The 26860-nt window shown below is 41.6% G+C and overlaps 1 protein-coding gene across 2 annotated transcripts in view; it reads left to right on the top strand.

Annotated features, from left to right (window-relative positions):
* The window catches only part of DOCK1 (dedicator of cytokinesis 1), a 346150-nt gene that overhangs the window by 259761 nt on the left and 59529 nt on the right, over positions 1 to 26860 (top strand). For both annotated transcript variants that reach the window (XM_053388897.1, XM_053388898.1), the window contains 3 exons: positions 8288 to 8442; positions 24078 to 24163; positions 24353 to 24509. In XM_053388897.1, the coding sequence (XP_053244872.1) occupies positions 8288 to 8442; positions 24078 to 24163; positions 24353 to 24509 (398 nt within the window). The remainder of the gene's footprint in view (positions 1 to 8287; positions 8443 to 24077; positions 24164 to 24352; positions 24510 to 26860) is intronic.

Raw genomic sequence — 26860 nt, 5'->3', positions numbered from 1 at the left:
AATCATAATAAAATGGCATGTTGACCATTTCAATCAGTTTGTTGTGGGCAACAATCCATATAGGTTCTGTTTATAAGAAGTACAGTAAGTACCGTATTGTTCGCTCTATAAGACACACCAGACCACAAGACGCACCTAGTTTTTGGAGGAGGAAAACAAGAAAAAAAATATTCTGAATCTCAGAAGCCAGAATAGCAAGAGGGATCACTGCGCAGTGAAAGCAGCAATCCCTCTTGCTGTTCTGGCTTCTGGGATAGTTGAGCAGCCTGCATTCACTCCATAAGACGCACACACATTTCCCCTTACTTTTTAGGAGGGAAAAAGTGAGTCTTATAGAGCAAAAAATACGGTATATAGATAGTATTAAAGTACTGGAGAAGTTTCCCTGAAAAATCTTTAGGAGTCCTGGCAGCCACAGAATCTCAGTCTTAGGGAATTATTTTCTTTGTTAATTAATATCTGCACTAATTATCTTGCTACTTCCTCAGATGTGATCAGGAGTTAATAACTGTCACTTTGCTTCTTTAGCCCAGTCACCATAATCACCTCACATGCTGATGCCTGTGCTGGGATAGACTCATCTTATGTTGGAGGAAAGACCTCTAGCTACCAACATCCTTTAAATATCTGCCAAAAGCACCCCCCAGATAAACAGGTTTCAGTTATTTTTTGGCATGGGACTCCATTCTTTCAAAGTGGTTGAATAGCTTCACTGAAATAGTTTGAACAATAGTACTGTGATTGAGGGACACGGGTGGCGCTGTGGTCTAAACCACTGAGCCTCTTGGGCTTCCCAATCAGAAGGTCAGCAGTTTGAATCCCTGTGACGGGTTGAGCTCCCGTTGCTCGGTCCCAGCTCCTGCCAACCTAGCAGTTCGAAAGCAGGCCCAAAAAGTGCAAGTAGATAAATAGGTACCGCTCCAGCAGGAAGGTAAACGGTGTTTCCGTGCGCTGCTCTGGTTTCAGTGTTCCATTGCACCAGAAGCGGCTTAGTCATGCTGGCCACATCACTCAGAAAAACTGTCTGCGGACAAACGCCAGCTCCCTCGGCCTGTAAAGTGAGATGAGCACCGCAACCCCAGAGTCGTCTGCGACTGGACTTAACTGTCAGGGGTCCTTTACCTTTACTCTGATTGCCTTGTCCTTCTGTGTTTAGTGACCAGGGTTCAAAGTAGCCCTGTCACACAGTTCAGTAGGTTTCAGAGGATGAGCCAGTAGGGCTTTTTTGTTTTGTTTTTTAAGCCAGTCTCAAACCGCTGAAAGCGATTGGGTATCCAAGCAATACGTTGGTCGATGAAACCGCTGGGCTGAGCTGGCTTGCCAGTAGGGTATTTCATGTCATTCTCTCTCCCTCTTCCTGCTGACACTGTGCCAGTTGATCCTGCAGGTGGGATATGTCAAATCTCAGTTGGCGTCTTTTCTCTCTAATCACTTCATTTTCCTCATTCATGGTAAGAAAAGATTCATTTGCCAGAACAGCATGGACTCTGTAAATTTCCTTCTACTCCTTCAGCCCAGCATTTTGCTCGCATAATCTCTGTAATTCGCTGTTAATACCATTGCCATCTCTTAAAATGCAGTTTATTCCCATCATAATTCCCTGGTGAGAGACATGCTTGTGTTATTGGCATGCATTGCTGATTTTTATTTTTAATATCTAAAACTATTTTTCCAAGAATGTTTTCTCTGGCTTCCCAACAGTGGCTTCTATAGAAAACCAATAAGATTCCCCCCCTTTTTTTTGCCTTAATAACATCACTCATGGATTCTTCATAACCATATTACATCATCGTCTCTATTCCTAATTGCACTTCTGGATTCAAGTCACAACTTTCATTTAGCCATCCCCTTCTCCCAAAGCTGTCCGAGATTCCAGTTAACACACCAGACGCACTGGTCTTTTTATTTTGGGTAACAGCGTTAAGAGGGCTCATCTCCAAGTCATTTCTCTGGCAATGCCAGTGTTAGAGTCTTTAACAAATCCTGGAAAATATGTGCTTTAACCCAAAACATTCTGTAAAAAACCAAAAACATGCCATGTAGCTAAGTACTGCCATTTTATTTAGGCCTACTGTGCCTGGGTGCTGTTGTACTATTTGCAAATAGTAGGTTAATAGACGCATGCTGGTGGGGGGGCACACATAAAGTTCAGAGCAGCCTATAAGAAAGTGCATATTAAGGCTGGGCTGCGGGAAAATCTGCTCCCATTTTTGCAGATGGGTCAGTGGACTGTGAATGTGAGATCAGTTGTTTTATTAATACCAAACAGGTGGAAAAGTTGAGCGCAGTTGAGTGTTGATTATATTCCCCCGCCGCCCTGGATTTTAGGCCCATTTCATTAAAAGGTGATGCCTACTTACTGTATTGTGGCATCGTGATATAGATCAAGTGCACATGCTCAAGGTTCTGAAGATGCATCATTTTGAGTTATTGCTAGGGACTGATGACAGTGTAAGGGGGAGTTTTTTTCTGAATAGTGAGAATACTTGCATACTAACATCTGGGGAGGGGGAATTGTGCACCTTAGTGGGCTGTGGGTGTGAAAAGTATCCAAGAAAGCAGTGTTAATCTGTTCAAATTTACTTTATTGCAGTTATATCCCACTTCTTGTCCAATGAGTTCAAAGCAGCATACATTGCGTCTCACACATTATGTCTAGCTTGGTAACGATAACCTTATGAAGCAGCTTAGGCTGAGACATCGTGACTAGTCCAAGGTCAGTCTTAGTATAGATTTGAATCTTTATCCCTAGTCCTAGTCCACTCTTCTAACTGCTGCACCACACTGTCCCAGAGGCAACAATAACAATAACACTGTACTGGCATTGGGGTTAGAGACACTCAAAATTCATAGGAGCTGGGAAAATACATCAGTTGTAATAGAAAATGATTTCATTTTAATGTACAAATTAAATCTGGTATCCTGCATGCAGTTAACACACACAAAAGCCCATTGATTTGCACAGGTAATTAATTGCAGGATTGCAGTCTGTGAATTTAAATTACCATGCTTTTATTCGTGTAGGGAAGGCGCAGCATACTAATGATAATATGAATTTAAAAGCATCTGTTTTCCAGCAGAGTAAGAGTAAATTATAAACTGATAAAACCAGGCACCAAGAAAAACACAGCAGATCTTAGTTTATGATCTCAATCACATTGGCTTCAGAAATACTCAAGTTACACGCAGTCACGTATGGGCACTTAGTTCCCACTGACAACAAGGGGAATCCAAATTACTCATCTAATTGCAGAATTTAGTTTGCTGGATAAAAGGCAAGGAAGTGAGTTGGGGGAAGAGCTAGCAGCAGTTCTGCTTAGCTGATCGCAGCTTCGGGGAGCTCATGAACAGGACTCGTAAACAGGGGCATTTCTGGGAGAGCTTGAGGGGGATGCCCTGGGGAGCATCGCACAATCTGCATAGAACCAAGAGACATGGAGGGTGAGGGAGCTGCCGCAGTGACACTTGTGCCATGTTTGTCTTCCAGCCTGAGAATGTGCAAAACTACATAGGTATGGGTCTGAGCGTGTGCCTAGAAAGCAGGGGTCTGAGCTGTTTTCTGTTTTCTCAGTCACTTTTCCGGCTCTTTAGCACCGAAATTGAAGCAAACGTCAGTCTGCAGAAAACCTGATTGCTCCGATTCAGCATTAAAGATAGCGTTTCCCTTGGGGTGAGTGGCAGGGCAGGGCAAGCGGAAATCTGGATGAGCCCTAAGTTCATTTTCATCGCTTTTTAATTTGTATACCGTCTTTCTATCTTACAATACTCAAGGCGGTTTACAAGCTGAAGAAACAAAAAATGTACATCTTCTAACAATCTAATGCAATACAAAAATGAGACAATAAAACTTTAAAATAGGCAACCTACATCAAAAAAGTAACATTCAACAATCATTAGAATAGTATTAAATAATAATAACATATAAAAGTTAAACAGAAATCCACTCAACAGTTACAATAAATAATTTCTAAACTATAATCAATAAAACAAGCGCAAGCCACAGTACATAAAATAATACAATACAAACAGAAGCAGAGACTAGAGTGGAAGGAGGCCTTGCCTGATGAAGTCTCTCCCCTCACAGTTCTTCCTCCAGGACCTGCTCCCTTATGAGAACTCCTAGGGTCGGAGGGTGGGGCAAGGCTTGGAAGAAAACTTAATTGGCTACCACCCAATGTTCTTATATCCCAGTGCAAGGATTGGTGGCTGCCAGGATACTACTACCTCTTAAGGAAAGTTGCAAGGGATTTGAAGAGGCACTACTTCAGCAGCTTGAAACCAAGCTCTTTCGCGTCATTGGATGACTTTGGATTGCATCCTCTGCCTTCTCCAACCACAACCCCAAGGGAGGTGATCCTTCACGCCAATCTTGGTTGAGAAAGATTTACGTAGCCTGAAGATAATTGGTTATGGGAAGGGGGATGAAAGGCCCTGAGTTTCCAGCTGAATATGATTGAGAATCTGCAGGGTATCTTAGATATCAGATATGCTGCATAGCTGATTTGTGGAACGATATGTTTATCATCCAAAACTGTGGGGCTGCTGACTCCGCAGTTCTCATAAGCTTTTCTACTTGTTTTTCCTCCAATCCACCACTGCAGAATAAAGTAAATTCTGGGGAAAGCTGCCATCAAACACTGCAGCTGAACTGATAAGCTAAATGGCCTTCAGGCAGCAGAGGAAGGAAGATTTGCAGTGTGATTATACACATTGTAATATTTTCTAATTGCTTTTTCTTTCTTTCTCCACGCGGTACACGTTTTTCTCAAGCATTACTTTCCTAGGGAGCCACCTCCTCCTGCATTGATTTAAGATTTCTGCTAGTTAGACCTACGTGGAAGGATTTAATAGGAGGCACCGCACAAGTGACAAAAAAAGGGGATGAAGTGCTTTACTGCTGATTTCCCCTGATTTCTTCTGATGCCCACAAAATTCTAATTTTGAGGTGAATTAGACGTTAGAACGTGTACAAAGAGAACAAGTGAAGGGCTCATTCACCACCACCCTTTATAAAATGGGGATGTAAAGCTTTCTTTTATTTTGTGGTGTTCATGATTATCGCCAAGCTCAGATATTCCCTTTCGTTTCCCATTAGAAAGACATTCCCCACTTGCTCCCTAATATGTCAGTTCCTTGTGGTCATGGGAGCTCCATGCATGCTGCTCCCACTCCCATTTGCTTCGATGGATTGACCAACATTGTGCATGATTGAATTGCATAGGGAAGCCTTGCTAGTGCTGTTGCTTTGAACCAAGGGCATTCTCTATATTTTAAAAAAATGGTAATCAAAGGTTTAAAATGCGTTGTTAGGGCAATATGCTTCTTTCATGGATTTACTTTGAAACCAGCCATTTTTCTTTCTGTCTTGAAATTCAATCCCTAAACTTGGAGCCTTGTGACAGAACAGGAACTTTGTGGCATTGATGGTCTCCCTGACAAATAACATTGTGTCACTATAATTCATTTTCTGATCTATTTGCTCTGACAGTTTTCAGGTATAGTACAAAAGAACTGTCACCTGGAAGACTGAATGGTAGTAATAATGAAATAGAAATAAATCTTTATACTGTTTTCATGTTTTTAAAAAAGCTTTTCCTGGCTTACCGCTGAATATTCTGCTTAAGAGTATGCTCAACTATAATAGCACTATTACAATTTTTTTTGTAATATGTAGACTTTTATTTCTTTTTGGAGCTGTGTCCTGTTCAAGGGTATCTATGAGCAGCTAATACTGTTGTTATAAGCAAAGTGCACATCTGTCATGGACTGGCTGGATACAGAAGAGTGGTGGGAGGCAACAGCCAGGGAACTCCCTAGGGAACCCCCAGGCAAAAAAAGCCCTTAGAACTAGCACAGCGGTGGTGGGATGACAACAAATGGCCAGAGGGAGAAGACTAAGGCAAAGGTGTCAGAATCTGGATGGGCAACAGGGTTTAGTGAGCAGGAAGAGATTGTGGCAGAGTGTAGTTCAGACTCTGAAGCTGAAGTAGAGGACGGTCAAGAGGCTGGTGAAGAATTCAGGGAGCCTCCCCCTCTTGCTGCAACCAGCTCCCCTCCCCCTGGTCTCCAAGAACACACACACAAAAATGAAAAGAGCAGAACAGAGTTTAGTTGTGTGCAGATGTAGTTTGAAACTGCATGGGGGGAAACCTTGGAGATAAGGCGCCTTAGGGGTGGGAAGGTGGGGACCTTCAGTCCTCACAAGTGTGTAATTGGGGCAAAACCTACCAAGAAGGGTTGCTGAGACCACTAGGCCTGAGCTGTATTCCCCCCCCAAATAAAGAGTTAACTTCACTGGCATTGGTGACTTACTACTTTAGTGCTGACCTAAGCCAGACTCGAGCCCTGACAACATCTCTTGATTCAGGCAGTGCATTCGATATAGTTCCCTAGATAAATGAATTAGACAGAGAACCTAATTAAGCTATGGAATGTTTCGTAGATGTGACAGTTTTCATGGCTCAGAAGATATGGTGGTGGTCACCAATGTGAGTGGCTTTAAGTTCAAGATCGCTATTGCTCAAGAAATATAAAAATACAAGTGGGGCCTGCAACAAAGCCTTGCTGTGTACAGTGCTCCTGTTCAGTATTCCGTTCATCCTAGTCCATTTACAGAATACTCTTCAGTTTCCTTCCCCCTCAGTTTTCCTTCCCTCCCTTCCCAAGACATTGTAGGGCCACTAAGCATGCTCAGTCCTCATTTAGCTATTGTTGGGGTTCTTGCCTCATCCTCCTACTTCGTTTCCTAAACATTTTTTATACTTCGGTATACCTTGTGTGCCTAACCAGCTGGTGTTGACTTAGGCTCTTCTGTCTGGTGCCGTGTTTGCAGAGCTTCAGAGCTTGTCCACTGCTGCGTGGTGCCATAAGGAAACAACTTTGAGGCAGAAGTCCAGATTCCATTCAGCGGAATAACAACTCCCAAATGCAGCAGGGTTGGCTTATCTCATTTTGAAGAGTGCATGGCAAATTACATTACCATCAAAAGAGAGCCTTCCCCCCTCCACCCAGTCAATAAAACTACTAAGTTTATAAGAGATGAAGCCAAGTGATTCTTAAGCAGTTCTGAGTTCATTTCAAACATATTTTCTATGTCCAGAAGTCTACAAGAACATCAGATTTATGCTATGTGACTAGCCAACCCTATATGCTTCTTCAAAATATATTTGGTAATCATTCCTACATAGATCTCTTTTGAAATTCTTGTTTCTGCTTGGAACTTAACTTTGTTTCTACATATGAAGTGTGAGTCAGGATGAAGTAAGTGCTAAACAGGTGTATAATTAAAATTTTTGATAATCAAACACCTGAAGTGTTACTTACTGTAGCCCTAGCTTATATTCAGCTTCATACCTTGAGATGTTCATAGTGATAATGAAATAATAGACTTATGATTAAAAATACAGCAGATAAATGTTTTGAAAACACTAGCAATATTTATCACATCTTTCATTTTTGTGTAATCTAAATATTGTATGATTCAATGTATGTACCTTTAATCATATATTTACAAAAAACGTTTCAAATGCTACTTCTGTTGAACAACTATTAATTAATATTTCTAAGAATTCAATTTCTCTCCCTCTCTTTCACCACTGGTAACTTAAACTAGCACATCAGCTTGTATTATCAATCTGTAATTAGAAGAATAAGGGTTGTCTTCCACTTGTTGGAAGTTATTTAAGATTATCCTAAGAGTCTATCTATAAGGAGGCATCTTTGTAACTGCATTGTCAAAATATACTACAGACAAAGAAGGCAAATTACTGTGAATACTTGCTTAATGTTAATTTAGGAAATTTGAATTAAGTGTTGATACTTAATATTTTTTCTAGTTCCAACTAAATTTAGATAAAAAGAATGCTGACTCAGCAGGTGATGAACTTGATGGTGAATAGATTGGCAGTAATGAGACAATAATGAGCTAAGCTGGGGAAGGGGTACCTTTTTTAGTTTAAAGATATTGGCAGGTATTATCCAGTGTTGTTTAAATATCATTTCTCATTATTTTGATTTTTTTCTACAAAAAGCACTATCTAAGAGTCCACCCTAAAGGGCTTAAACTCTGGCTAAGAGAAATCTGATTTTGAGGTTCTGCTTTGTAAAACCTGGATGGTTTGCAAGTTGCTTTTTGTGCTATGGCAAATGTGCTCTGTATATCTTCAGAGTACTATTATTTACTATTGCCTGCCTTTCTTTTTCAGAACAAATTTTGATTCTGAAAACTGAAGAGCCTTGGCTCTAATTAAGCCCCTTCTTCTAAATTCAGGTGGTTTTGTCTCTGCAGGCCAACATAAGATCAAGTTCATTCCTGAGATGGTGGGGCCTATGTTAGAAATGACACTGATCCCTGAAACTGAACTTAGAAAAGCTACCATCCCAATATTCTTCGATATGATGCAGTGCGAGTTTCATTCTACCAGTACCAGAGGCTTTCAGATGGTAAGTACATTTTGTTTACAGAGTACCAAACTATGCTTTTCTTTTGTCCAAGGAAGTTTCACAACGCAAATTTTATTTTATCTGAAGCAGACCAACACAACTTGTAAACCCACAACCTGCGACCTACATCTATAGTTTTGCCACCTGCATGCCTATAAGGAACTAATGGAGCCATGAACAGAGCACATTGCCAAAGAAAGCTTGGTGTTCCCTTCTGTCATTGCTGGGATGTTGCAAGCAGATTCAATTGTCATCCTGCTCAAAGTGGGCTATACGTCTAGCCCTGATTTTGCCACCAGAATATTCAGTTCTTTGGCATCCCTTCTCAGTTTCTCATCCCTAATAGTGGCGTTGAAAGGCTCCTTATACTGCATCCGATTATTGGTTGATCTAGCTCAGTAAAGTCTACACTGGCAGTAGCTCCCAAGGGTTTCAGACTGATTTTTCCTAGTCTTGCCTGCGTTTTGAACCTAGAACCTTTTGCATGTGCACTACCACCAAGTTACAGCTGTGCAGCCCTGGAAACAAATGTGGCTAGACTGTCTTCTTTCCATTTAAAAAGGCACTCACACAAGGATTGCTATCCTGCTGTTTAAATTACCTGCCAGAAAGACAATTATCTAACCTTATTAGTCATATCAACAAAGTTTAAATTAGCTCCCTTTTTACAGCAGACTACAATGTGTGAGGGAGGAATATTTCACAGCACTTTAATTTGAAAACATGAAGTCCTATATCATTCTCAGACAACTGTTACATGAAATATACCGTATTTTTCGCCCTATAGGACGCACTTTTCCCCCTCCAAAAATGAAGGGGAAATGTGTGTGCATCCTATGGGGCGAATGCAGGCTTCAGGAAGCTATCCGCAAGTCTTGCAAGCCCGGAGGGAGGTCCCGCGGGCTCGCAAGGCTTGCGGGCAGCAGCCTGCAGCCCAAAAGCTCGGGGGATAGCGGGGAGGCGGAGCGCTGCCACCCCGCTATTCCCCGACCTGATCTGGAGGCTGGCGGGGGGGGGAGGAAGCAAGCTTGCTTCTCCCCCCCCCCACCAGCCCCACAACCTCGGGGGATAGCGGGGTGGCGGAGCGCCGCCACCCCGCTATTCCCCAACCTGATCTGGAGGCTGGCGGGGGGGAGAAGCAAGCTTGCTTCTCCCCCCCGCCAGCCCCACAATCTTGGGGGATAGCGGGGAGGCGGAGCACCACCACCCCGCTATTCCCCGACCTGATCTGGAGGCTGGCGGGGGGGAGAAGCAAGCTTGCTTCTCCCCCGCCAGCCCCACAACCTCGGGGGATAGCGGGGTGGCGGAGCGCCACCACCCCGTTATTCCCCGACCTGATATGGAGGCTGGCGGGGGGGGGGAGAAGCAAACTTGCTTCTCCCCCCCCGCCAGCCCCACAAACTCAGGGGACAGCGGGGCAAGCCGCTGCCCCATGGAGGCTAGAGAGGCTGTCCCTGAAGGCAGAAGAGGGAGACGGAGCGCTCCGTCTCCCTCTTCTAGCTTGGGGATGGCTGCGCAAACCTGGGGGGGGGAATAAAAAATTTTTCCTTGATTTCCCCCCAAAAAAACTAGGTGCGTCCTATGGGCCGGTGCGTCCTATAGGGTGAAAAATATGGTAATCTTATTTCAGTTTCTTTCTTCTTCCTTTCTTTCAACTGTGTGTTGTAAGAATGACATGAGATTAATAATCCTCAGAGCTAAACCTTTTCTGTTGTCACTGAGTTTACATGATCAGTTTTTCTAGGGAAATGTTAATCCAGCAGGAAATAAAATACATGTTCATGTCATTCTTCCATAGTTTCTTGCGCAAAATGCACCTGATATATGGCAGAACCACATGTAAGGCAATATTACTTTTCAACAGCTAAATTTTACAAGAGTGCATATCAGGTTCACCAAACTTGGGAGAGGGGAGGTGTTTGTGTGAACAAATAACCTTGGAAATCCTATCTGGTAGCAATTCCTTGGAGAATTGATTACATGAACTCAGTCTTGGCACCAGAGTAGGTAATTACTTTGTAAGTAAAGATTTTCTATGATGGGAGTTGCCTTCGTCTTTACAGCTTCTCTCCACTTTGTCGTCGGGCAGAATAACAGCCACAAGTAGCAATAACTGATTTAGCAGGTTTGTCCTGCTCCTGCTAATGTAAGGGAGAGCAGTCTCATTGGGGGGTGGGGAGGAACAAGCCTAGTCAGAAGAAATCAAGGCACCACAATTTGCGTCCTTTATCTTAATCTTTTATTTCACCTCATCTCCTTTCTTTGCACATCCTTTGTGGTTTTAGCATCTGAAAGCAAGCCTGAAAAGTAGTATCCATTTTGTGAGCCATTGTTTTTGTTCTAAATTATCTTTCGTCACTCTTGGTTTGGCACACCCTGTTCTGTTTCTCCATTTTTATGGCAAGCTCTTTCTCCAAGGAGCTCAGGGTAGCCTACAAGATTGCACACACACAAAAGCAAACGTCGTTCTTGTTTAGTCGTGTCCGACTCTTCGTGACCCCATGGACCAGAGCATGCCAGGCACTCCTGTCTTCCACTGCCTCCCACAGTTTGGTCAAACTCATGCTGGTAGCTTTGAGAACACTATCCAACCATCTCATCCTCTGTCGTCCCCTTCTCCTTGTGCTCTCAATCTTTCCCAACATCAGGGTCTTTTCCAGGGAGTCTTCTCTTCTCATGAGATGGCCATTTCACAACAGCCCGTGAGGTAGGTTTGATTGAGAAATCGGCCCAATATCACCCAGCAAGCTATACATAATTGAGTGGAGTTTTGAACCTCAGTCACACAGAGGATAATCACACATTCGGTATACCTGGCTTATTTTCATTGTTCAAATTATTTCTATCATACACATACATTTAAAATCATGCACATGAGATGATAATATTTCCACCAGTGCTGTATTTTTTTTTTGGGGGGGGGGAGTCAAAATAAGAAGTTTGCTTGAATTGGTGCTGTTATCTGCAAAGCTGTGCTGTGCAGTGCAAAAGTTGTACAGTGAAAGCCGTGTATCTCATGATTAACTGCCTATGTTCTGCACAGAAGCTTTAGGTTTAACTTTGCACACTCACAGTGTCTGGGAAGGCTAAAAGCTTTGCACATTTGGGATGTTAATATAAGGTTATGTCTTTCCTACTTTCATGGAGCATTTTGCAAGGCTAGTGCAGCTCCAATGCTCTGTACCATATCCAGGATGCATACCTCAAAGGAGACCAAAGCCTAAAGGCAGAAATAGCTGCAGTACTTTACAGGATCAAGTGCACTGATTTGGTATACCCAGAAGCCACGTAAAGTTTGTCACAATCCCCATGCTGATCATCCAGATGTAGCCTTAAGTCAAGTAGGTATTCCTACTGTTTTTGCATACAAGCCTGTAGCCTGCATCCATCTGCCATAGGCAGCTGTCAGAAATTGTGCTGGGAGTCTAGGAGGCCAAAGCAGGAACCACACCTGTGAAACCAGGTCAGGAGCCAATCAGCAAACAAACACAGAAGAACTTGAGCAGGAAGACACTAATAGGTCTTTCCTATTTCAGAGGACCACTAGCCAACTTGCGTGGACAGGGCCAATACCGAGCCTGAGAATACTTCCCAGTGTAGAAAGATGCCCCCAAATGCATTTGGGGGGGGGGGGCTGACCACATGGGGAGCCATGTACAGAACCAAGCGCTCCCAGTTTTAATTCCCATGGCTTCTGACAGGAGACTACATAAGAACAGTCCTGCTGTTTTAGACTATCTCGTCCAGCGTTCTGTTACCCACAATGAGGTACCAGCCAGGTGCCCCATGGATATTCCTAGGTAAGCCGTAATAGACAAGGCCTTCCGTGTTATTCCTTCCCAATATTTAGATCTGAACATGGAATCTCTAGCTACCGTGGCCAATATAATGAATTCATCTAATGTGTAAAACACAACAGTTAGTAGCAGTTACCATAAAATAATCTCTCTCTCTCTCTCTCTCTCTCTCTCTCTCTCTCTCTCTCTCTCTGTGTGTGTGTGTGTGTGTGTGTGTATACAAATGTTTTCTTTCTGTCTTAATCTTACTTCCTAGAAGTAAGCTAAGAGAAGTACCCTCAAAGAACTTGCAACCAAGTAAAATTATTGTGCAAATCTATCTTTCAGCAATATGCAACATCCATTTGTATATCCATCTTGTGTCATATAAAGCAAACAGAGCCCTCCAAATAAAATATTAAAAAAACACAAGGATATAAAATAAACAAATGGATAATACACATGATTGCTAACACAAAACTACTGATGCAAATAAAGCACCTCTGGCTAGAGTTCTGTTATGAAAAGCAGGTAATTGGGTTGGGACTGTCAGCAAGAAGAAGCAGAGGATCTTTTTATTCAATTCTAGAAGTTGACAATAAATTGTAATATCAATGAGGCGGCACTGTCTTATCTAGTTGTCAGTTGATGTTTTAACTTCTATTTCCCCAGGACTTGAAAATTAATAATTGCTGTTTGCAGTACATATCACTGCTCCTGGAAGCACCATAAAATATTTAGAAACCCTAATGAAGTACTTAACTGTGTAATCTTATACATATCTACTCAGAAGTAAATCCAGTTTAGTTCAGTGGGACTTACTCCCTGGTATGTGCGTAAAGGATTGCAACCCAAGTCACATGGGCGGTATGTAAATAGGTATGCAAAGGGTGGGGGTCATAAAGCAATGATGTTGCAGGTCTTAAGGGAACTGCAGGATGGGTTAAATAACATGATCATGCTAATCAGTCTTTTTACCATTGTCTGACATCCAGCTATCCTTAATTAAATGCACCACATAATTAATGGACTTTGTTGAATCTGATAGACTAAAAAGGATTATAGATGCTAACATTTTACCTCCCTTCCAAGAGGTGTTAACATGAATTTCTAATAAGACTCAGCTCAGCATAACACTTCCAGCTTTGTTTGTGAAGGATAAGTATACCTCTACTATGCAGACTATGACAAATGCTCCCCTTGGTCATAGCGGTGATTATTGGCCAATAGACAAACAATAGCATTTGTATCCTTGTGAATAGTTTCTGATTGAGTTGTTTTATTTACAAAATAAATTGAAAATCACTAGCAAAGAAAAATTTCAGCACCACTAGATACACAGCTCTGGGAAAAGCGAGATTTTGATGCATCCTGTTAAATCAAATCATGGAGCATAATGATTTTTGTAAGCTACTCTGCAATAATGTCGTAACTATGATGGAGCATGGAAATTATTGACCTGCCACTAGGGTTCAAAGTAGGAAAGGGAAACAAATTGTATGACAATAATCCCATCTCATTTTATTTTGCAGAAGAATTTCATATGTTTTTGTTGTGTTGTTTTATACATTTAGAGGTAGCTTTTGTGCATTGTATTTTATGCTCTTCTAAACATCTGAAAAATGAAGGCTTGAAAACTAAGCAAAAATATCTTAAGGACAATCTTGTTGTGCCATACCAAAGATCTAGCTTGTGTGAAGTTTGATAGATTACATTAATTTATTGGTGTGGAGCAAAAAGTTAGTGTATGTGTGTGTTTAAATTCTAAGTTTCCTTCCTTGGCCTCAAACTCTCACAGAAAGCCTAAGCCTCCTGTTACCTCATCAGAGGATGGGCGCATTTTCTTCTTGCTTTTTCCTTCATGCTTTCTGGCTGTTATAGAAATAACTAATCAGACACTGCATGTGAAGTTCTCAAGTGATTATGTGCAATCGTGATCTTTACTTAAAGGTAAAGGGACCCCAGACCATTAGGTCCAGTCATGGCCGACTCTGGGGTTGCGGTGCTCATCTCGCTTTATTGGCCAAGGGAGCCGGCGTATAGCTTCTGGGTCATGTGGCCATCATGACTAAGCCGCTTCTGGCGAACCAGAGCAGCCCACGGAAATGCCATTTACCTTCCCGTCGGAGCAGTACTTATTTATCTACTTGCACTTTGACGTGCTTTCAAACTGCTAGGTTGGCAGGAGCAGGGACCGAGAAATGGGAGCTCACCCCATCACAGGGATTCGAACCGCCGACCTTCTGATCGGCAAGCCCTAGGCTCTGTGGTTTAACACCCCAGTCTTTACTTACCCCACCTCAAAACTGCCACCTAAATAATTGCATGGTAAGCAACATGATGTCACTTTTTTATTCTTCATAGGATATTTAAAAGATGGGGGAAATACATATTTGAGGGACAGTAGTTTGGGATTGAGCAGTGTAATACTTCACTCCAAGGGTTTTTTCTCTGCAATTATACTGCCAGCTTTGTTCTAATGTGGTACTACTAATGTGGTTCTGACTGGTTCCACAAGTTTCACAGGAATCTACTTGGACCTTTTTGTGATGTAATTAGCAATGAGTGACACAACTTCCACCTCCAATGGCATGTGTTGTTGTTGTTTGATTGCTTTCATTCTTTGATGGGTATGTGCTCCCCTACTGTACAAGATCAACATGGGAACATTCATCTGTCTTCTTTTTAAGTGGCAAATGTCAGCACATTTGTCTTAACCACCTCCATCAATCATGCCCCATTATTTGGCTGAAGCTTTTATTTAGTTTTAAGTAATTTTCTGTTTCTTTGGGGGCTATTCATTCAGCCTCTTCTGTGACAGACACCCATCTTGATGTAAAAAGAAAGGCAACTTTGATAGACTACAGAAAGGGTGTTACATCTCCTACAGCCCTCATGACCTGTGCATTGGGTGCAGTACAGCTGACATTTTAAAAAAGTAAAGTCTGATAGTATTGTGCAAATACAAAAATGCAGTTTGGGCACTCTTTATGCATAAAGGTTCAGAGTGCTCATGGATTCAGACTGTCTTATAATTAATTCACCGTATTTTTCGCTCTATAAGACGCACCAGACCATAAGATGCACCTAGTTTTTGGAGGAGGAAAACAAGAAGAAAAAAAATCTGAATCTCAGAAGCCAGAACAGCAAGAGGGATCGCTGCACAGTGAAAGCAGCAATCCCTCTTGCTGTTCTGGCTTCTGGGATAACTGCACAGCCTGCATTCGCTCCATAAGACGCACACACATTTCCCCTTACTTTTTAGGAGGGAAAAAGTGAGTCTTATAGAGCAAAAAATACGGTATACTATTACAGAACTGATGGAGGTTGCCTATGTATATATGTGTGTTTTATTTTAATGTTTGGTGGCTTATACATATCCCAATAAATAAATTCAAATTTATTTCCACCAAATGCGAGAAGTCAGGGACCAGGAGATAAGTGACTTTTAATAGATGGGAAAGAGCGCAGAGATTGAGGATGGAGAAAATTCCAAGCGTGTGAAAAGGCAAGCAAAAAGGGATGACAACAATGAAAAAATAGACACACGGGTCTAACGAGAAGGTGCCAAGTGGGGCTGCAAAGTGTAATCATAGCTAAAGGGAAGGGTAAAACTGTGAGAGAAGAGAAAAGCAACTGGAACGAAGTGAGAAAAATTAGACAGATGAAAGAAAATAACAAAGGAAAAAACAGGATGCATTTGCCTCCCTGGAGATTATGTAAATAACTCTCTTTGACTCACACCATCTTTGGAAGCTGGTGCTGATAAGTGCTGTCAAGCCCTGGAAATGTCCATAGCTGATGCTTTAGAGATAATAATTATATATAATAAACATAGAACTGTGTGTGTATGGAATGAAACAGCTACTTGGCCAACTGAGATACTCAAATAACCCAAGACGTAAGGAGGTGCTGCCTCAGTTTCTATCCTTCACCAGTGGGATCCCTACCTCATCCATGGTGAGGCAGGTATGATATTTGCCCTTGGGAACAAGCAGATTCCCATTTCTTCCTGCTGCTTCAGGAATTAATAAGAACTCTTAATGTCAGGTGAGAGGCATCATTTATGAGCACAGTTGCTAGCTGGATATGCAGTCCTTAAGCTGCACATTGATGTGTTGCATAAAGCTTTGCTTGAGACAGTTGCGTAGAAATAGCAAAACCAAAACCAAACCAAAAACCCTTTCTCCATTGTAGAAGGTGGATAATAGATGTGATGGGTGAGCTCCTCCAGGCTTGCCTTCTGGCTAACTCAATTTTTCACTGCTTTCTCAAAGAACTGGGAAGAACTCTTGCTGCTGGTTCCTCCTGCGTACTTTAGGCCTGAGCACACTCAGAACAATCCAGGACCAACCAGGCCTTAATGATAAGGTTTGGTGACACCAGTGAATGCTCACATCACAGTGACCAATTAGAAGCAGGGCACAAGATGCTCAGGTTCAGCTTATAATCGTTGATTGCTTTCTCAGCTGAGAAAGTTTGTATTTCAAAGCCACCCTCAAATTGTGGCACCATCACCAGAAAGCAGAAAAAAACCCTTTCGGAGCACCATCATTTTTGTTTAATTTTAAGCTCACAGCAATCTCTTCCTTTCCATACTGAGCCCGTAAGTTAACTATGGAGAAGAATGAAGGTCCATAGCTGAAAATGTGGGACTTGCAACCCTAGAGTTGCACTGCACATGCTGCCCTAGCCATGTGGCCCTAGAACAAATCAGCCCTGTGTGAAAGGTGGGAGCTTCTGTTGTATACCCACATATACCCATCTTTACATCTCAAGAACAGCCAATATGCTGTAAAAACAATGTTTACAGTACACCAAACTTGTCTCCCAAATGAAACCAAAATGGCTGTAGTTTCCTTAAGTAGAACTTGAAGCAATTTGCATTTAGTTTCCCATGATGGAGTGGTTTTAGTGTCATCAAAATGTCAGAGATTTTTTTTATATATATAACAAATAATTTTCCTCTCCACATACCAGCCATCTCATACGAATAGATAATCAGCCAGTGGATAATTTCTGCAGCAAGTGTCAAAGAAGGCAATTCCATTTTTGTACCCTATTAGAGAATCTGCGAAGATTTGTGACTTCTCTTCTGTACTATATTGCTTTAAACTACTACTTGGCATGCTCTTGCACTATACGGATGCACCTCTGAGCCTGCACTGCAAGGAGTGGATTGGATTATTCCTCTCTCTCTCATTTTAATTTCCTTCCTTGAACCAGTACATTTATTACATTAAAGAATTGCATTGCCTTACTGGGGGCACAGAAGGTCAAATAACAATTTATCTTGCAGTTGCATTTTAATCCTTTTTCACTGAGGTCCCCCCCCCCGCCGGTTTTTTAATATCTTTCCAGCCTTAACTTTCTAAAACAGCAGAAGGATACATATGGAGTGTATAGAACTCCATAAACATGGCCATGTGTCCACTGTGCAGTCGTTTGACACCCCGCCTTCTTGTAATGTCACCAGAAGCTGGGATCCCCTGGCTTGAAAAGTCATAAAGCCAAAGCTACTTGAGACAATGTTGGCAAGAGGTAGAACTGCAAGGGTTTGTATTTCTACCTTTCCTTCTCCTTTGGCAACTATTTCCAAACGAAAGCATCTGTGTGGTCTTGATAGAAAGAAATCACTCCGAATCATGGCTCTTAAGGTGGGAGCTTATATGGCTTAGATGGGTGCCCTTCTAATGCATCATTATCCATTTTCTGCAAATTCCTTGGAAGCCCTAGAAACATAACAAAATAGCGCAAAGTAATTTAACTTTATTTATTTATTTGCAGTTTTTTTTATATCCCTTTCAGGCAGATTGCACAAAGCAGCTTATATAAGATGATTACAACAACAAGCATAGATTTATTTATTTTAAAGTTACAATAGAAAGGAAAGGTGCTGTTGCTGCATCTTTTCTACTCATCTCAGGGGAAAATAGTCCGTCAGATGACATTGTGGTGATGGTTGCGGGGAAGGAGAAGCCCCTCCACGTGTATTCAAGCTGCATGTATCCTAGGTACAAAATTTGGAGGATCCATGGAGAATTTTGAATTCTTTGGGAACTGAAAGCCAATATCCTTTAATTTGCCAAACTTGGGTCTCCAGCTGTTTTGGGACTACAACTCCCATTATCCCTAGCTAGCAGGACCTAGTGGTCAGGGATGGTGGGAATTGTAGTCCAAAATCAGCTGGAGACTCAAGTTCTGGAAATCCTGCATCAGTCCCTCCAATATGAGACTTGGGTGATCCTGTCCCTATTTTCTTGGGAAGGAAAACACAAAGTGGTCTGATAGAGATGTATGCTCAGGAGGCTTCCAAGATTTAGAGAATGGTAAGTAGGTCGGGGGGGGGGTGAAGTGGGAGTGGAAAGCAAGGCCTGAACGACTACCAGTTGACAGGATTTTGGAGGGGCAGATTAGGTTAGGTGGATGTGGCTCCCTTCCTTCCCTACACTATATGGGAAGTTATTAAGCTGTGGGCTGTGGTTGAACTTCAATGGGTCCATGAACTCGGGTGCAAAAAAGATAAATGAATTCCAATGCAATACAATAAATTGTATGCAGAACTTGGTTTGTACATGAAGATTCATAACCTCCATCAGATTCTGAAATGGGTCCATGAAAGGTTAAGAACCACTACTATATAGGGAGATTTGAGGGGGGGGGGAAATGTTGCATTTTCCCTTTCTCACACATTGAACCTTTCTTCCCCTCTCTATATAGAAATATAGTGGCTATATTTTGATCTGGAAGCTTTTAGTTAGTTCAGGGGTCAGCAAACTTTTTCAGCAGGGGGTCAGTCCACTGTCCCTCAGACCTTGTGGGGGGCCGGACTATATTTTGAAAAAAAGAAGAAGAATGAATTCCTATGCCCCACAAATAACCCAGAGATGCATTTTAAATAAAAGCACACATTCTACTCATGTAAAAACACGCTGATTCCAGGACTGTCCACAGACTACATTGAGAAGGCGATTGGGCTGGATCCAGCCCCAGGGCCTTAGTTTGCCTAACCATGAGTTAGTTTATAGTGCAGCTGGGCAGGTTTCAGAAGGGAGAGAATTCCACCTTCTGAAATGTCCCCCCAGCCACCCTTGATGTGAACACACCCTTACACCAAAAGTGTTATCCAAGCTTCTGTTCCAGTCCTCCTGTAGCCTTGAGGAGGAACATTCTCACACTTCCAACTTCTGTTTCAGGTCTCTACTTGTATATGTAAAATAGCTAGTTCCAACATTATGTTTTTGCCCCGTTACAATACGACTAAGAAACAGGAGGTAGGGTGAGATGATTTAGATTGCCTTAGACAATGTGGTGCCCTCCAGATGTTGTTTTCATCCCAACTCCCATCAGCCCTAGCCAGCATAGCTAACTGAGGGGAATGATGGGAGTTGGAGCTCCACAACATCTGTAGGGGACCATGTTGCCACCTGCAGTAGATTAAGCAAAATTGGCTACACTACCCTCATTGGAGTGCTGCCCATGTAGTATGAGTATGTCAAGTGCTTACCACGCAGGTGTTTGTGATCCTCATAGGGTCCTTGCACCTTGCAGGTATATGACATATTAAGTTCCAAATGGACACTTAACTGCCATTTTGTGGACTTTGGAAGAGTTCATACCAGGTATATCATAGAGACAGTGTAATGACTGAAGAATGAATGTCTCAAATTCCTTGGAAAAATACTCTGCAGCTATGCAGTTGTTCAAAACTGAAATGAGAATAAATTCCTCATCTCAAAGGTCTGGAGAGTCATGAGTTGCTTTGGGCAGGTACATGTTTACTTCATTCGGTTGAGCTAAGTAAGTCAGGTTTTGTAACTGACATATTTTTACTTGTGAGCCGCCCCCTCACTGATTTGGTGGGTTAGTGTTGCTGCACTTCAAATATCTATTTCACATCAAGGAATGTACTGTCGTACCTTAGAAGTTGAACGCCTTGCAAATCGGACGTTTTGGCTCCCAAACACAGCAAACCTGGAAGTGATTGTTCCGGTTTGTGAATATTCTTTGGAACCTGAACGTCTGTCGTGACTTCTGCAGCTTCCAGTTGGCTGCAGGAGCTTCCTGCAGCCAATCGGAAGCCGTGCCTTGGTTCCTGAACTTTTAGGAAGTCGAACGGACTTCCGGAACGGATTCTGTTTGACTTCCAAGGTACGACTGTAATTCCATTTTCTTCTCCAAAATGTGGCATCTCACAAGAACATTCCTCCAAAGTGGATTGACTGCTCTTTGCAAACAAAATTTAGCTAGAGTTTACACTTGACTTAAAATATTTTTGTAAGCGTTCGCTGATATATAGTTGCTCAAATATATATGTTTTATTATTATTATATAAAAATATATTGTTCCTCCTAGTTGGAGTGCTTATGCTTGCCATAGAAATCAATTGCTTGGACACCCTGTACTATACCATTTTTACATCCTTGATTGTGTTGTCATCCTTTATACCACACCGGTGCTGTAAAAGGACTTTTAAAGTCCTTTCAGATTTGGTTGTATGCCCAGGTAGAGGCCGTTTTCCATTGCCAGACTACTTTTAGGCAACATCGGTTTGAATGATTGATGCCTCTAATGTATATACTATCTTAGTGACAAGTAAGTCCCAAACCTGTAATCATTTTGAATTATGCACGTTATTTGCATAATTTATTATGATATGAACACTTGAGGTTTCATTAGAATTCGAAGGTGGCTTTTTCCTCTTTAGTTAGGAGAAGTAGTAGAAATAAATGAAAAGTTGGGATAAGCAGAGTGGATTTTAGAAGCAATCAGTGTATGTAAGAGGAGACTTGGAAGGCACAAAATGGAATTAGAAGACACAAGGGCTAAAAATAAAAAAATTAAAAAACCACCACCCTAGTTATAGGAGCATAAACATCAAGATCCCCTGTAGTATCTGGGCCTTGAGTGCATTTACCTCACATGTTGACAGATTCTATATAACCATGCCTGCCTTTCTCTCACTCTGTCATGGCTGGAGTTAGACACAGGTCAGCACGAAAGACACAGGGCTCAGTGGAATTAACTCTTTATTCAAGGAAGCGACATACAACTCAGCAACCCTTCCCAGCAGGTCTTGCCTTCCACTCTTTCTAAGCCTCCTCCTCTCTCGGATGTTGCCCAGGAATCTCAGACTTCCTTGTGTCTGCAAACCTCTGGCCTCTGTTCTATTCTCCTCATTTTCCTGTGCATTATTGGAGACCAGGAGGGGAGCTTGTCACAGCAGAAGGGGGGACGTTCCCTGGATTCTTCAGCAGCCACTTGCCCTCCTTCCTCTATTCAGAGTCTGAACTGCTTTCTGTCACCGGCTCTTCCTGCTCAATAAACCCTGTCTCCCCTTCAGCATCCAACCCCTTGTCCCAATCTTCTCCCTTCCACCGCCAATCCCCAGGCTCTGAGCCTTCCTCTGGAGGTTCCCTTGCGGGTTCCGCAGCTGGTGTGTCCCACCATTCTTTGTCTAGCCAGTCCCTGACACCCTCACTAACATTGCATGTCAATATATAGTTTAGTCACTGAACTATAACGATGCTCCCCAGATGTGTATGATTGCAGTCTTTATGCCCTTTATTTTTTATTTTATCTACTAATTAAATTCTTTTTATCTATTAATTAAAACATTTCCAACCAGCCCTATATCAATTTATCTTAGGGTGGGGTGCACATGTAAAATAGGGATAGCCAACACAGTGCCCTCCAGGTGATGATGGACTCCAAGTCCCATCAGCCCCAACCAGTATCTGTCAAGGATGATGAGACATCAACAAAATCTGGAGGGCACCATGCTTGCTACCCCAATATAAAACAATAATTCTACAAAGAGAACAAAAAAACAGCCAGCCAGCAATAGTAGTCAGACACTAGGCAGATTCCAATACTAAACTGCAACCAATAAGATCCAAGTTATACGGTATTTATCGAGCATTGTGAAACGGGGAAGGAGAACAGAAGGTGGGGAAACTGCAAAATTCAGAGCCCTGCCAGGCACACAGCAGCAAATTGAAACATGCCCAGCTGCTTTTCATTATGTAACTATCAACATGTGGATAATCTGGGGCTTTTTAAACAGTGCTTCTTTAATCTCATTTCTGTACGTAAGGCTTGTTCACATACAAAGCTATGGCTCAGGCTCACACAGTGCCCCCTCCCTCCTTTGGTATTCCTGTGCAGCTATTCCCCACCCCACCCCAAATAAGCCTGACTTGTTTTTACATACAAACCTGAGTTTCTGTCTTAAAGCAAACTCTAGTTTGAAGCTGACTTGTTTGGAAACTGACTAGAGCTTGTTTTAAACCACAATTTCTGGTTCCTATGTAACAACAAGCTAAGATACCTTGAAACTGAAAGTATTACAACATACTTTTAATGACACGTTGGGTAGGGGGAGCACTCAATCCCAATGCTTCATGCTGGATCATTCTAGTTCTTTCACAGACTGTTAACCATAGCTTTTTGGAGTGAAAAATGAGGTGCTGGTATTCAGATCTTGTCATGGTTGTCTGCCCAAAATGTCTGCCATGGGCAGAAAGAAAGAAAAGGTTGCACTACTCCTTGCTGGTGCTAACCGTGGTTTCATGCTACATGTGAACTGGCTAGAATGTGATCAAGACCAGATTATGGGTTTGCACATTTATTTGAATGCATGTCCAACCATGGCTTTATGATATAGAAAAAGACCCAGGGAGAAGTTTGGGTGTTAACTCATGAAAGGGGAAGGGGAAGAAACAGAGAGGAAAACTTGTTCCTAACACCATTGCATTTATATAAAGTTAAAGCAAGAGAAATAAAATTAGAATCTACTCCATATATTAATCACATCTGGCCAATGATGCGCGCACACACAAAGGTAAAGGTACCCCTGACCATTAGGTCCAGTCTCGCACACAAATAATTATTACGTTAATAATTGCTAGGAATTTTAAGCGTTCTACTGATTTTTAAAAATTTGTGGTCTTTCTACTCCGAATCTTCAGTGCGGAGCAAGCACTTAACTTTTCAGCAACAACATGGACCTGCAACTCAAAAACTCTTCATTTTCCACATTAACAGCCCAATTCTCTGTACACTTACTCACTAGTTTATAACTCTTAGAAATGAAGCTGCAGCATGTCAGATACATTTAATTGTACAACTATTGATTTAATATTATAATAAAATAAGACTATGCATGTACAAGAAGAATATATTAATAATAATCTGTTGCTTCAGTTACTTGTCATAATGCCACCATCCAATTTAGAATGCTTCTGCCAGAATGAAATTTCCATCCCTATGGTCATGTTACACCCTTCTCTTTAACCTCCTGACTAGCTCTTTTCTGCTTCAGCTTACAAATTCCATCCCCCAATGAAATATCTTTGGAGATATCCATTAGATGTGTTCTGAGGTGAGCCAACTTCTCTAGTTCAAATAGATGTTAGGGTGCTCATCCAACTGGATGATGCAATTGGCAGTCCTGCCTAAGGTGTTATATATCATCAGTAATGATGCTTCAAACTGCTTGCATTTGTTGCTATTATAATTATTGTAAAGGACATTGTGTGCCTGTTCGGCGTGTTATTCCCCACCCCTTATTCGGCTAATCAGATACCTTATTTAGATTTTCTTAAAGCAATCGTCTAAGCCCCATTTAACAACATGACCAAGTATTTTCTGAATTGAAAGATCCTCATAGGGCAACAGATCATTACACATGGCCTAATATGAGAGATCTCAAACTGTTAAAAGCCAATCAAGCTGAAAAACAGTGGTCATATATCTTGTTGTGAGCTTTAACAAATCTATGACCCATTGATTTCTACAGTAATAAAATGAAATATTTGCTGTGTGCTGATTATTTACGTTTGTTCTATTTAATTGTAGTTTGAAAATGAGATCATCACAAAGCTGGATCATGAAGTAGAAGGAGGCAGAGGAGATGAACAGTATAAAGTGTTATTTGACAAAATGTAAGTGTTGGTTTAGCAGTGGGATTTGTCTTAGAACATAGTCGAGAGAGATACCAATAAGATTATAATGAACTTTGGAGCCTAGGAATAATTAAAATATGTTAATGATACAAAATATTTAAAATTACACCTTAGTCAAGTGCCTGCTCCCGAGTGTGATTAACGATGTTTTTGTAATTATATTTTCAGTCTCCTGGAACACTGTAGAAAACATAAGTACCTTGCCAAAAATGGTGAAAATTTTGTTAAACTTGTGGTTCGCTTGATGGAGAGACTTCTGGATTACAGAACCATTATGCATGATGAAAACAAGGAAAACCGCATGAGCTGTACTGTCAATGTGCTGGTGAGTGAGAAGAAATAAACTGGCTGAATTCAGAGTGGCTGCTGAATTTGTAAATGTAACAGTGGGGTCTTGCTAGGAAACATACCTTTTACTATTTTAGCAAGTTAAGAACAACCACAACCAATTTTAAAGAGAAACGTCATGAAATTAGATGCACATAGGAAAAATAGAACTGTTATGATGTTTGACCAGAGCTATTCATTATTTTTTTAAAAAATCAAAAGCGGATTTGCACAATTTTACAATCAGTGTGGCCCAAATGTTCAGAAATGCAGATAAATATGAAAGCTTTTATCTAAGGATGAGGACGCGAGATGAACTTAGGTGTTCAGAAAAGTTTGATAATCAAAGTTTAGATCACTGGGCTTCCTCACGACATACTTGATGCTTTAATAAGCTTAGGAATACTTGCAGAATATGCAATTTACTGTTTAAAACTATATCTGTGATTGGTATTTGTACTGCATGAGTGTACTGTTGGTAAACTGGGCTATCGTTTAAGAGGCTATCCGCCTCATTATTTAACTTTTGCGTCAGTAGTAGTGCTATTACTTAATTTGGGGAGGGGAGAGAGTCCTTGGAAGTAGCTATTGATCATGATCCGTACAGTGGTGCCCCGCAAGACGAATGCCTCGCAAGACGGAAAACCGGCTAGACGAAAGGGTTTTCCGTTTTGGAGGTGCTTCGCAAAACGAATTTCCTATGGGCTTGCTTCGCAAGACGAAAATGTCTTGCGAGTTCCTGCGGGTTTTTTTCCCTCCCCCCCCTTTTTCCCAAGCCGCTAAGCCGCTTATCAGCTGATCCGTTAAGCTGCTTAACAGCTGATCCGCTAAGCCGCTTAACAGCTGATCCGCTAAGCCGCTTAACAGCTGATCGCTAAGCTGCTTATCAGCTGAGCCACTAAGCCGCTTATCAGCTGAGCCGCTAAGCCGCTTATCAGCTGAGCCGCTAAGACCGCTAAGCCGGTAATAGCGCTAAGCCGCTAAGCCGCTAATGGGCTTGCTTCGCAAGACGGAAAAAACCGCAAGACGAAGAGACTCGCGGAACGGATTCTTTTCGTCTTGCAAGGCACCACTGTAGAGTGAAATGTGGATTGCTTTTAGAAAAGACTGCCTGCTTTTCTGAGTAGAATTAGAGTGACAAGATTCTGCCTGTTGGAAACTTTACAGGTTTGTTGTTGTTTTTAAAGGCACTAGGATTGCTTCCATTGCTTTTTCAAAAGTTATAAAGGAAATTAGAGCAATTTATCAAACCGGAAAAGTTTAAGAGGTTTATTTTTCTAGCTCTTCTCTATAACTTGTATTTGTTGCGTTTGCCTCTATTTTCAATTCCCCAGATCCTCACTTCTGAAGTGTATTAATCCATTTGCAGCATGGGTTTGCTGTCATAATCCATCTAAGTACACTACAAATACAAGGAAAAGAAGATCCAATGATAAAATCTAACTTCAGTAAAATAGCCTGGTTATTAAAAAATGACAAGAGTTCTGTGGCACCTTTAAAGCGTGCTGGCTTTTTAGAGGTACAGGCTACTTTGTTAGATACACGAAGAGGAATCTTCATAGTCTTATGTACAGTGCAGAAGAAACATCAGTGCATGCAAAGGATACAGCGAGCAGGTGGACATGAGGCTTTACTAAGTTGGTCTGTTAGCAAATTGTGTCTCAAATGAGAGATAACGTATAAGACGCACCAGACCACAAGATGCACCTAGTTTTTGAAGGAGGAAAACGAGAAAAAAAATATTCTGAATTTCAGAAGCCAGAACAGCAAGAGGGATCGCTGCGCAGTGAAAGCAGCAATCCCTCTTGCTGTTCTGGCTTCTGGGATAGCTGCGCAGCCTGCATTCGCTCCATAAGACACACACACATTTCCCCTTACTTTTTAGGAGGGAAAAAGTGAGTCTTATAGAGCAAAAAAATACGTACTTCATAATGACACTATTGGGGGTTTTTCTTCCAAGGCAATTTCCACCTTCAGGATTGTTATTTTCCATAAGAGTAGCCCGTTGTTGATGGAATTACTGTAGCATAAAGTATACTTCACTTTCATATTTCACTCTGAATTCCATCTCAGTCTGTCGAGGTTGAAAACGTTCATCAAGTTCTTGCTATACTGAAAGTTAGAAGGTGTGACAGCAGGAGAAACATGCATTCTTTTTATTAAGTGAATTATTCCTTACCAAATTAAGCATGCAAAGTGCTCTGTTATTTTCTTTCTCATTAATCCTCACAACAGTCCTGTCAAGTTTTTTTTTTAAATCCAGTACTTAAGAAAGTATTAGATTCAAGAATGTATGATTTATTACCAAAACTACTTTGAAATTTGAAATTTCATTTTAGCACATTATGT

Source organism: Podarcis raffonei, chromosome 5 (genome assembly GCF_027172205.1).
Source record: "Podarcis raffonei isolate rPodRaf1 chromosome 5, rPodRaf1.pri, whole genome shotgun sequence".
Lineage (NCBI taxonomy): Eukaryota > Metazoa > Chordata > Lepidosauria > Squamata > Lacertidae > Podarcis > Podarcis raffonei.
This window is presented reverse-complemented; position numbering and strand designations above follow the sequence as displayed.